At 45.3% G+C, this 12,970-nt stretch overlaps 1 protein-coding gene across 1 annotated transcript in view; it reads left to right on the forward strand.

The window, feature by feature from the left end:
- The window catches only part of RPS6KA5 (ribosomal protein S6 kinase A5), a 183,826-nt gene that overhangs the window by 131,213 nt on the left and 39,643 nt on the right, over positions 1-12,970 (forward strand). Inside the window, exon 9 of the mRNA XM_030215299.1 lies at positions 5,536-5,697. Coding sequence (XP_030071159.1) covers positions 5,536-5,697 — 162 coding nt within the window. The remainder of the gene's footprint in view (positions 1-5,535; positions 5,698-12,970) is intronic.

Genomic DNA, 12,970 nt, shown 5'->3' on the forward strand with positions numbered 1-12,970 from the left:
AACAGGTTACTTCCTGTTCCGGGGCAGAGAGAGCAAGAAACCAATGGAGCCGTCGCAGCTCCCAGCGATGTGAACTCGGGGGCAGATCGGCCCTCCCGCCCGCCTCTCGCTTCTAAAGTAAGTAAGAATGCGCTCGGGGGGGGGGAGGAGGGTGCGCGCCGGAGGGGGGGTGCGCCGTGCTGCACCCGGGGGGGGGGGGGGTGCGCAGCGGCGACCTGCCCCGGGTGTCAGTCACCCTCGCTACGGCACTGATTCTGCCTCTGCTCTGTCCAAATTATACTCCCAGAAGCACCTACACACTACATGAGTATAAGTACATGTGATGTTCCTGCAATTTTATAAAAGCACATTCTGCCTATAAAACAGGCTTTCCAGGTAGAAAAACTTATTTTCACAGCCAGGTCACCCTTTTTAAGCTTAATATAAACCAGTGACCTATGTTTTGATATTGTCATTAGACACAATTAATAAAGTTTAATAAATGCCAGTGATGTCGCTGCTGATGGGGGCAGAGAAACTGAAGGTTCCAGTGATATCACTGGTATAAGGAACATACGTTTTTATGGTTGCCACTAACCGCAGGATTTCTGTTACAGTGCTCCTGAACACCACTGTTCACGTGGCCAACTGGAAGATGCTGGACTGTGGTGCTATGGCTGACTGGGACCTAGTGTTAAAGTGCCTGCATATATTTCCATAATACTGCAAATATTGTTCTGTTTAATATATTGTATTGCTTTGGTGCATTATATTGATTTTCTGGTATATAATTCTTGGGGTGTATTGAGTTTGCGTATTACCACCAGTAACAAAGGTACTGGGGGGAGGGGGGAGACAGCTGGTGCAGCTGTACCAGAACCTCACAGTGAGAGACTCCTTCCTTGCTGTGTTCAAAAGTGGCCCAGTCCCTTTCCTGCAGCATAGGTATTGCCCCCACCCCAAGGATTTTAATTTACTCTCTTCTACCTAGTCCTGCCCACTGGGCAGGGCTAGGCAGAAGAGTGCCCACTTTAGCCCCCCCCCCCCCCCAAGCAGCTGAGTCACCAACAGCCTATGATAGCAGGCAATATATTTTGAAAATAAATTAATAAGAAAAAGTTGTGATAGGATGCTTCTACAGTAACACATTAATTACTGCACATTTTGAATGGGGTTTGCACCATTAATATGCAATATATTTAACCACTTCCAGCTCTGACTACATTACATATTGCTGAAGGCATATGGAAAGGTAGCAATTGCCTGATTTGTTTTTGTAGATAAAACACACTTTAGAAACATAGGAACATGATGGCGTATAAGGGCCAAATGACCCATTCAGTCTGCTCATCCTCAGTAACCACTAACTCTTCCTTTCCTAAGGGATCCCACATGCCTATCCCACGTGTTCTTAAATTCTGACATGGTCTTTGACTCCACAGCCTCCACCGGGAGGCCATTCCATGCATCCACCCACCACCCTTTTGGTGAAAGAATATTTTCTTAGATTCCTCCTAAGTCTATTTCCTCTTAACATCATCGTATTCCTCCTCATTCCAGAGTTTTCCTTCATTTGAAAAAGGCTTGCCTCCTATATATTGGTACCACTGAGGTAATTAAACGTCTCTATCATATCCCCTCTCTCCTGCCTATCTTCCTAGCTTATACATTTTTTTTTTTAGTTACATTTGTACCCCGTGCTTTCCCACTCATGGCAGGCTCAATGCGGCATACATATTGTATACAGGTACTTATTTGTACCTGTACATGTTGAGGTTCCTAGGTCTGTCCCTATATGTTTTACAATAGAGACCGCTTACTAATTTTGTAGCTGCCCTCTGGACCGACTCCATCTTTTCGTAGGTGCGGTCTCGGTCTCCAGAATTGTATGCAGAATTGCACACAGTGATAGTACCCTTGTATAAGCCAGAGACTTATACAAGGGCACTATCACCTCTTTTTTCCTGCTGGTCATCCCTCTCCTTATGCACCCAAGCATCTTTGTGGCTTTGGCTGTCGCCTTTTCTACCTGTTTGGCCACCTTAAGGTCATCAGACACAATCACCCCCAAGTCCGACACAGAAGCACTTCACCCCCCCTATATTGTACTGTTCCCTTGGATTCTTGTACCCCGAGTGCATGGCCCTGCATTTCCTAGCATTAAATCTTAGTTACCAATTATCGGACCAAGCTTCGCTAGATCCTTCTTCATACCATCCATACCCTCTGGGTTGTCCACCCTATTACAGAGTTTGTTATCATCTGCAAAGAGACAAACCTTACCAGACAGTCCTTCCGCAATGTCACTCACAAAGATGTTCTTAAAAGAGCTGGTCCCTGCAGTACACCACTGATAACAGCTCTTTCCTCAAAGCAAGCTCCATTTACCAGTACCCTCTGTCTCCTTTCACTTAACCAGTTTTTAACCCAGTCAGTCACTTTAGGTCCCATACCAAGAGCACTCAGTTTATTTATCAGTCGCCTGTGTGGGACCGTATCAAAGGTTTTGTTAAAATCCAAGTACACCACATCTACCACCCCTCCCACATCCAACTGTTTGGTCACCTAGTCTAAGAAATCAATCAGATTTATCTGACACGACCTGCCTCTAATGAAGCCATGCTGCCTGAGGTCCTGCAGTCCATTCAGTTCGAGAAACCTCATGATTCTCTGTTTTAGAAGTGTTTCCATTAGTTTACTCACCACTGAGGTCAGACTGACAGGTCTGTAATTCCCATCCTCCTCCTTACTTCCGCTTTTATGCAGAGGGATCACATCTGCCCTTCTCCAGTCCTCCGGGACCACTCCAGACTGTAAAGGAAGCATTGAAGAGGTCAGACAGCGGTGCTGCCAGAACATCTCCGAGTTCCCTGAGTACCCTTGGATGTATCCCATCAGGCCCCATCGCTTTGTCTAATTTTAATTTAGCCAGCTCCTCCCGAACAGAGTCTTTTGAAAATCAGTCCCGTTCTACCATACATCCATCCATCCCCATTAGCATTTGTTTTCTGCATCCTACTCCCGGCCTTTCGTCTGTCAGCACAGAACAGAAATAATTATTAAGGAGTTCAGCTTTATCCTTATCAGCTTCTCTATATTCCTCCCTCTCAGCTTTGAGTCTCGCAATGCTATTATGGCACTTCCTCCTGTCATTTATATATCTGAAAAATGTCTTGTCTACTACTACTACTACTATTTAGCATTTCTATAGCGCTACAAGGCATACGCAGCGCTGCACAAACATAGAAGAAAGACAGTCCCTGCTCAAAGAGCTTACAATCTAATAGACAAAAAATAAATAAAGTAAGCAAATCAAATCAATTAATGTGAACGGGAAGGAAGAGAGGAGGGTAGGTGGAGGCGAGTGGTTACGAGTCAAAAGCAATGTTAAAGAGGTGGGCTTTCAGTCTTGATTTAAAGGTGGCCAAGGATGGGGCAAGACGTAGGGGCTCAGGAAGTTTATTCCAGGCGTAGGGTGCAGCGAGACAGAAGGCGCGAAGTCTGGAGTTGGCAGTAGTGGAGAAGGGAACAGATAAGAAGGATTTATCCATGGAGCGGAGTGCACGGGAAGGGGTGTAGGGAAGGACGAGTGTGGAGAGATACTGGGGAGCAGCAGAGTGAGTACATTTATAGGTTAGTAGAAGAAGTTTGAACAGGATGCGAAAACGGATAGAGAGCCAGTGAAGGGTCTTGAGAGGGGTAGTATGAGTAAAGCGACCCTGGCGGAAGATGAGACGGGCACCAAAGTTTTGAACCGACTGGAGAGGGGAGAGGTGACTAAATGGGAGGCCAGCAAAAAGCAGATTGCAGTAGTCTAAACGAGAGGTGACAAGGGTGTGGATGAGGGTTTTGGTAGAGTGCTCGGAAAGAAAGGGGCGGATTTTACGGATGTTGTAAAGAAAGAAACGACAGGTCTTGGCAGTCTGCTGGATATGAGCAGAGAAGGAGAGAGAAGAGTCAAAGATGACCCCAAGGTTTCGAGCTGAGGAGACAGGGAGAATGAGAGAGCCATCAACAGAAATAGAAAACGGGGGGAGCGGGGAGGTGGGTTTGGGGGGGAAAATGAGAAGCTCGGTTTTGGTCATATTTAATTTCAGGTGGCGTTGAGACATCCAGGCAGCAATGTCAGACAAGCACGCTGAAACTTTGGTTTGGATGCAAGGTGAGATATCAGGGGTAGAAAGGTAGATTTGGGAGTCATCAGCATAGAGATGGTAGGAAAAGCCATGGGATGAGATTAATGAACCAAGGGAAGAAGTGTAGATAGAAAAGAGGAGGGGACCAAGAACAGAACCCTGAGGTACGCCGACAGGCAGAGGGATAGAAGTAGAAGTCCCCCAGTTTTACTGTATCGGCTATCCTTTCTCAAAATACATGTCTCCTTGTTGAATGGGTTTAGGTTACAGGGGTTTTTTTTTTTTTGGGGGGGGGGGGTTAGGTGTGTGCTGCAAAAAAAATTTTTTTTTGAAACCCTTTGTTGTTGAGGCTTCTGTATGCACAGCCGAGCAAGCAGAGTGGAATCCAGACCACTCCGTCCCAAGAAGAAAAAGACAATGCAACAATAGCCTTCCACAACTCCCCTTCCTTATTCTCTCCTGCCCCACAGGCCTAAACGTACTAAAGTAGAGGCCAGTCTAAGACCCCATGGTGGCTGTGGAAGCAGCAACAGCAGAAGCAGCATGGAATATTAATTTAGATGCATAGAGCCCTCTGTGCGTGTTCTCTTTCAAGCCCTTTCTCTTGTATGGAGGCCAGGAGCTTACAGAGCCTGGGAAAAGAATGTGTGTTGAACTTGCATCTTTGCAAATCCATGCTGCTGCTGCTAACCTCCACCACTGGGGCTTGGATTGGTCTCTAATTTGTGGGATAAGAAAGAGTGGAGAGTATAGATTTGTTGGGGGCTGTTGGAAGAAAGGGAAATGCTTTGTCATGCTATGTTACAAGTTGTATAATGCTTTTGCTGAATTATTAACAAATCTGCATGATTTGGGGGTTTTGCCCAGCAGCTTTTTTTTTCTTTTCCTTTACGGTTTTTATCAGACCAGCGCCATATGGCATTTTATATGAGTGAAGCAAGAGTTACTCTTGAATTGAAACTAAATTAGTACTTAAGGCACTAAACCATTTTCAGCGGTTTCTTACTGTGACAGTTGGCTTTGTGTGTTCTGTGTTTTATAGGCAAATAGCTGTTTAACAGGTGTGCACAGCACTACTAAGGAAAGCCTTTTGTTGCCTGTTCCCTCACTGCCTGGCTCAAAACATACAATGTATGTTTAAATTGATTTTTTTTTTCTCTCACAGCATTTTCTGTAAAGAAAGAATTCAAAAGAAACAGTACAATGACAATTCTTCTTATAATTTGTGCTCAAATTACTCCCAACATGAGGAAGCTCTTCATAGTGTACTTTGTATACAACTGAATAATTTCTGTTCAGTCTATTGGTATCGTGTACTCTACTGTTATTCTCTACCTTTTTTAAGTCCTTATTTTGTAGGGATGCAAAATTAAGTTTAAGTGGAAAAATTTATACAGTGGATTCTCTATTTTTATTTTAGAACATAAACTGGGATGATTTGGCTGCCAAAAAAGTACCAGCTCCATTTAAACCAGTCATCCGGGATGAATTAGATGTTGGTAATTTTGCAGAGGAGTTCACTGACATGGATCCCACATATTCTCCTGCAGCCATGCCTCAGAATGCAGACAGGATATTTCAGGTAAATAGGATTTGAAATGTAAAGTGTGTGTGTAGTCATGTAACCCTCCATTGCCCTAGGTACAAAATAAGTACCTGTACATAATATGTAAACTGCTTTGATTGTAACCACAGAAAAGTGGTAAATCAAGTCCCATCCCCTTCCTTCCCTACTACATATATATGTATATAAATATATAACACAGCACCAGTATTGGGGTGCAATCTAGGCTTCCACTGCTGTCTTGCATCTGCCCTCTCCCTTAACCATGCACCTGTCTTCAAAGGGACCCCAGCAGTGTGTAAGAATCACTGCCGCTGTTGCTGGCTCAACTAGAAACCTCCCCTGTGCCACATTACTCCCCCCACAACTGACGCAACTTCCTGTTTACAGCCTGGGAGAAACGCAGCAGAGAGAAGGTTTCCAGGTCAGTTGGCAGCAGCGACCCTTTGAAGACAGACACTTGTTAAGGTATAAAGGGGAAAGATCCATACCTGGAACCTTCTAGAGCAGTGCTGAACAATGGAATAGAGGGAGAGTTGTTGGACATGAGGATGGGAAGGAGGGAAAGATGCTATACAGGGAGGGGCGTAGGAGTGAAAATTGTTGTTCATGGGGGTGGAGCAGATGGAGAGAAGGAGAGATGCTGCATGGGGGGTAGAAGAGAGAGAGAATTGTTGGACAGTGGGGGTGGAGGAGTGATTGTTGGACATGAGGAGGGTGAGGGAGAGATGCTGCATATGGGGGCAAGAGAGGGAGAATTGTTGGATTTAAGGTATGGTAGGGCAGGGAGAGATGTTGCACAGGGGGGGTGAAGGGCTGGAGAGGAAGAAATTTTGGACCAGGGAGGGAGAGATTCTGCACAGGGGAGAAAGGGATGAAAGAGAGAGAAATGTTGGACATGGAGGGGAGGGAGAAATGCTGTACGAGGTGGGGGGAAGAGATGTTAGACCTTGGGTGCAAGAGAGAGAGAGAGATAATGGACAATGAGGGAGCGATGTCGAACATAAGAGTGGAAGAGACTGAAGGAGAGTTACTGCACAGGAGGAGGGGGGGGGAGAAGGACGAAGATGTTGGGTCCAGGATCAAAAGGGATTGAGGGAGAGATGCTGGACTATGGGTGGGATGAAGAAATGCTGTAACACAGGGGAGGGGGCAGGAGGGAAGACAAAGTATAGAAAGATGCTAGGGGGATGGAGTGGATGGAAGAGGGAGATGTCAGGCTGCGAGGGTGGGGAGGGGAGGAAGAGGGAGCAGAGGCTGGGCTAGAAGGATAGAGGGAGGGGAGACACTGGGAATGGTGGAACCATGTAGGAGATACCAAGGGGGTTTGTGGTATAGAAATGAATGAGGATAGTTATTACTGGGGGTAGAAGTATAATAATGGGGAATAGATTGAAGGCTGGGGAAGGAGTGAGATGGGGAATGGGACAGGGGTATAGCCAGACACCCAATTTTGGGTGAGCCTAGACCCAACATGGATGGGTAGAAGAACTCTGCCCTGTCCCACAATTGATTTGGTCTCTCCCTCTCTCGCCTGCATACCATATGGTCTCTCAAATATCCCCCTCCCCTGCATATTTTTTAAGTAGCAGATTTTCACCAGCAGCGAGCAGCAACTAATACACACTGCTCATGTTGGCCCCCACAGCCTTCCCTCTGATATATATCAGAGGGAAGGCTGTAGAGCCAGTGCTGCTCGCTGCAGGTGAAGATCTGCTATTTATAAGTTATGCAGGAAGGACAGTTGTTGGGAGTTTTTGGCTGATGGGGCTTGGGGATCCCTGCCAGCCACATCACAGGTGTGCTGCTAGTGGGTGGGCCTGGGCCCACCCTTGGCTATGCCACTAGAATGGGAGAGCTAGTGGGTGAAAGAAAGAGATGGAAATGTGATATGTATCTGAAAAGTAAAAAGAAGGAAAAGGGTTAAAAAGAGGGTGAAATATGAGTGGACAGAGAAGCAGAAAAGAAAACAAAAGAGAGGAAAGAACTGAAATGTTAAAGATCATTATGTCAAATGTAGTGAGGGAATGGATTGAGAGAGGAGAAATGGGCAGCAGCTGCATGATGGAGAATTAGCAGAAGATGGACAGGAAAGCGGAAAAAAGAAACTAGAACCAATATGATGGAAAAAGAAAATGTCTAGACAACAAAGGTAGAAAAAGCATTTTATTTTGAATTTTTTAACTGAAATATGTTAGCTTTGGGAAATATGCATAGCAAATGGCTTTTTATTGTATTCAGTAGAAAAGAAAAGAAATTTCTGTTTTTATTTCTCCACTATTGCAGTACATGCTGAGGTTCCCAATTCAATTTTTGTCTACATATTTTTGGTTCTAATTTGTGATCCCTTGTTCTTCATTTGGTGAGGCTATGTCAGTTGGATAGTACTGGCAGGTGGGGAGATCAGAGGGGATGTAGGGAGGGGAGGGGATCCAGAGGGCCCCCTCCATTATTTTCTGACCTGGGCTCTAGCATGTCTAACACCGGCCCTGACCCCTTGCTGTAGCTGGTGAGGGATCTCTAAGCATCGCCAGCTGAGGACCTTCTATAAAGGTGGGTGAAACACTCTTCTACCAAGCTTTGCAGTCAGCAGCAGCATACTTGAGCCACCGTCAACTAAGCATGAGTGGGGTGCCAGCATCGGTTGCTCAAGGAGTTGCTGCTGCCGCCTGCCAAGCATGGTAAAAGGGAGTTCTGGCCATCTTTGGAGGAAGTCTTCAGCTGTTGGATTTGGGGATCCTCATGAGCTAAAGTATTTATGTTTTGAGTTGGGAGGTGCCGGGGAGGGGTGGAGGGTTGGAGCAGAGAGAAAAGTTTGTGGATCACAGTAGGGACTGCCACTTAAGCATGCAATTTACAGAATATTGTATGTCAAGCTTATTGAATGCTGCACTAAGATGCATCCATTCACACCTGCTATTGACTGATGTAAATTGGCACACCTACATTTTGGCACACCAATGCGGGTTTATGCTAACAGAATCTGACCGTCTTAGATGCTGTTATAGAATAGGGACTCCCCATGCAGCATAGGGAGCAATTCTGTAACTGGGCACCCTATTGTATGCGCCCCAAATGCTATAGTGTGGCCTGTGCCTTGCAGTAAGGGCGTGCTAACTGTTACCACACAATATAATGCAGATCACCTGTCATGCTGTTAATGTGTTTTCTCTGTGTTGGTTGTGTGGGTGGATGCTGAGAGTGCCCCCGACAGTTAACACATAAGTTTTGCTGGTGCCATGTGATAATTTGGGTAATCAGTGCATAGTAACTGCAAACTTTTACCTCACTTAAGCAAAAGGACTGTTTGGCTGTTAATAAAGCAAAATAAACTAAACTAATTTAGGGAAAAATCAAAGCTGTTTACAATAAAATTACATTTCCTGTGAATAGTGCATAAATATTTTACAGTAATGTGCATTTTAAAAGTATGTTTTTAGCATGCGATTTTTAGTATTCTTTAATAAATAGGGCCCTAAGTGAGAAAGAAACGTCCTTAGAAAGAAAATAAGAAATATTTTAAAGGAAAGAAAAATACAGAAGCTGACTTCTGGATGTGAAGCAAGGAATTAATTTATTTTCTGTATGTCTCCAGGAGTTACTGCTGGTATTCTCACTTTAAAAGTTTACACATGAAGTAGTATCCTGCACCCTGTTTGATTCAGGGTAGGTAATACTGCTTGCCATGTGGACATTGGAAATTAGACACATGATATAGTGGGGGTACCTTTCTTCTAAATGAAAATTGTTCCTGTGTTGAAAAAACTTGCAGTTGAGCATGTGATTTTATGATTACTGTTAAAATCAATTTTCCTTATTATCCTTACCAAACCAGACCAGTCCAGATCCTGTGGGTTGTGTCTGTCTATTAGCAGATGGAGACAGAAACAAAATAGGCCTTTGTGATTTGCCCTATAATAGCATTAGGCAGGCACAGGAATTCAGTATTTTCTCTGTCTCTAGTAGATGGCACACCATGCAGGTTCTGGGTTGCTTTGCTCTTTTTGAGTTCCTGTGCTAGGATTTTTTTTTTCTGGTCATTTAGAGCTAAGTTACTTGGAATAAGAAGGGTCACGCCAAAAAAGGGGAAATACTTGGATGGTTCTGAGTCCCTTTCTTCTGTTTCTACCCTCCCCTTTTCCCCCGGAAAAGTTTTTTGAGGTTGAGTGGTAAGAACATAAGAATAGCCATATGGACCAGACCAATGGTCAAGCTAGCCCAGTATCCTGCTTCTAACAGTGGCCAATCCAGGTCACAAGTACCTGGTAGAAAATCATGTAGTAGCAACATTCCATGCTACCAATCACAGGGCAAGCAGTGGCTTCCCCAAATCTGTCTCAATAGCAGACTATGGACCATTCCTCCAAAAACTTGTCCAAAACTTTTTTAAACACAGATATACTAACCGCAGTTACATCCTGCAGCAAAGAGTTCCAGAGCTTAACTATTCATTGAGTGAAAAAATATTTCCTCCTATTTGTTTTTAAAGTATTTCCGTGTAACTTTGAGTGTCCCCTAGTCTTTGTACTTTTTGAAAGAGCAAAAAATCGATTCACTTCTGCTCGTTCTACACCACTCAGGATTTTGTAAACCTCAATCATATCTCCCCTTATCTGTCTCTTTTCCAAGCTGAAGAGCCCTGACCTCTTTAGCCTGTCCTCATATGAGAGGAGTTCCATCCCCTTTATCAGTTTAGTTGCTTTTCTTTGAACCTTTTCTAATTCCACTATATCTTTTTTGAGATACAGCGATCAGAACTGACACAATACTCAAGATGAGGTCACACCATGGAGCGATACAGAGGCATTATAGTATTCTCAGTCTTATTTACCATTCCTTTCCTAATAATTCCTAGCATCCTGTTTGCTTTTTTGGCAGTTGCCACACACACAGTATATCCATACTAATAAAGAGTTGTCTGAGATTAGCTCCCGAATCCAGTTCAAGGACTGGCTGTCGGTTGAGCAAGTGGCTCTCCATTTAAAAGTGTTGTGAACTAGAGGGCAATGCTTAGAACCTCAAGTCCAGTTTGCCTTACCCTCCACCACCATTCACCATAACACCTTCACCTCAGGAAACAGCAAGCATCTGTTACTTACTCTCTTATTGTGGTTTAACTTTCTGTTTGTCTATCCAGCGGGTAGTACTTGCTCTGGCTTGGATTTTAACGTACAGGGCAACTTCTTCATCTCTGGGCAGCTTTCCATTTGAGGCTCCGGTGGGGGGCTTTATTTTCTATGCTATCCTTTTTCAGAGTCTGTTATGTGGTAAACCAGGCTTTCTGTCCTGTTTGCCACTTCCTATATTTTGGTACACATTGCATGATTTCTATTAGAAACATTATCCGAGCAGGCTGCTTGTTCTCACATGTGGGTCGACGTTCGCGTCGGGCCAGGAATCTGCAATTTTTCAAGCAAAAATAAATAAAAAGTTTTGCCAGAGTCTTCTGGCGCGCGTGCAGTGCACACTGCGCATGCGCGGTCATCTTCCTGCACGTCGCGTGAGCGTTCCTGCTCAGTTATTTTTTTCTCCGCGGTGAGGTGCGGTCGAGTTTTTACCCGCTCCTCTTAGGCCCAGGAAAGACTTTTCTGCATTGGTTTTGTCTGTTTTCTTTCATTTGTAGTGATAATTTTCAGTTAAAAAAAAATTCCCGTAGTTTTTTTCTTTACTTTTTTTGCCCCTTTTTAAGTTTCCTTTGTTTTTTCAATGCAGCCGGCTTAGGCTGCGTGGTTGGGTTGCTCCCTTCTTTTTGTGCCCTTTTTTCTTTTGATTTCGCCAAAGCTGTTTTTTCTTCCATGTCATTGAAGACACCCAGCGGCTTCAAACATTATACGCAGTGCAACCGGACTATCTCGGGTACCGATACCCACGCTTGGTGTATCCAGTGCCTTGGGCCCGACCACAGCCCAGCCGCTTGTAGTCTGTGTCTTCGTATGAAGAAACGGACCCAAGCGTCTTGAGACGCCCAACGTGAGAAGCTTTTTGGGGCTCAGTCCAGTCCTTCGACGTCGACATCGAGGGACACATCGACATCGGGAGTGAAGGTAATGGCTGCGGAATGACCAACTTGTGCTGGGAGCAGTGAGACATCGAGTGGGTTTCCACCTGTCTCGTGGCCTCCTACTATGCAGGCCCCCCTGGGACTGACCTTAGTTGGACCCAGCCCCAAGGAAACGTGAGGATTCCATGTTTTCCTCATCGGTTCCGACGAGTCTCGATGACGGGCATCAAGCGAAGGCGAAGAAGCACCATCATTGATCTCTTTCGACATACGGTGCCGGGAGCTCCGGGGCGTCGAGGGATTCGGCACCCGAGAAGCATCGGCGCCGAGAGGATCGCTCCCCCTCTATTCAGGAGGTGCCGATGCATTCACCCTAAGTTCCTGCCAAAGGTGGTGTCGGAGTTCCATCTGAACCAGTCAATTGTCTTGCCAACTTTCTTTCCCTGTCCTCATACCCGCCCTGGCGAAAGCAGTTTGCACCCTTGGACTGCAAGAGAGCATTGGCCTTTTACGTGTAGCAGACAAAGCCCTTTAGACAGTCCGCCCAGTTATTTGTCTCTTTTGATCCCAACAGGAGGGGAGTCACCATCGGAAAATGCACAATCTCCAGTTGGCTAGCAGATTGCATATCCTTCACTTATGCCCAAGCTGGGCTGACTCTGGAGGGCCATGTCATGGCTCATAATGTTAGAGCCATGGCTGTGTCAGTGGCTCACTTAAAGTCAGCCTCTATTGAGGAGATTTGCAAGGCTGCAACATGGTCATCAGTCCACACATTCACATCTCACTACTGCCTTCAGCAGGATACCCGATGCGACAGTTGGTTTGGGCAGTCGGTGCTGCAAAATCTGTTTGGGGTTTAGAATCCAACTCTACCCCCCTAGGCCCATTTTTGTTCTGTTCCAGGCTGCATTCTCAGTTAGTTGTTTATGGTTTCAGGTCAATCGATGTTATGTACTTGCCGTTGCGAGGCCCAATTGACCAATGTTCATTGTTTTGAGTGAGCCTGGTTGCTAGGGATACCCCACATGTGAGAACAAGCAGCCTGCTTGTCCTTGGAGAAAGCAAAGATACATACCTGTAGCAGGTATTCTCCAAGGACAGCAGGCTGATTGTTCTCACAAACCCACCCACCTCCCCTTTGGAGTTGTTTGTTGTTTATTTGCTTTTTGATTAAACTGAGCGGGAATGCTCACGCGACAGGCGGGAAGACAGCCACGCATGCACGCTGCATGTACGCCAGAAGACTCTGGCAAAACTTTTTATATATTTTTGCCTGAAAAATTGCCA

The sequence above is a fragment of the Microcaecilia unicolor genome, chromosome 9, assembly GCF_901765095.1.
Source record: "Microcaecilia unicolor chromosome 9, aMicUni1.1, whole genome shotgun sequence".
In the NCBI taxonomy this organism is placed as follows: Eukaryota; Metazoa; Chordata; class Amphibia; order Gymnophiona; family Siphonopidae; genus Microcaecilia; species Microcaecilia unicolor.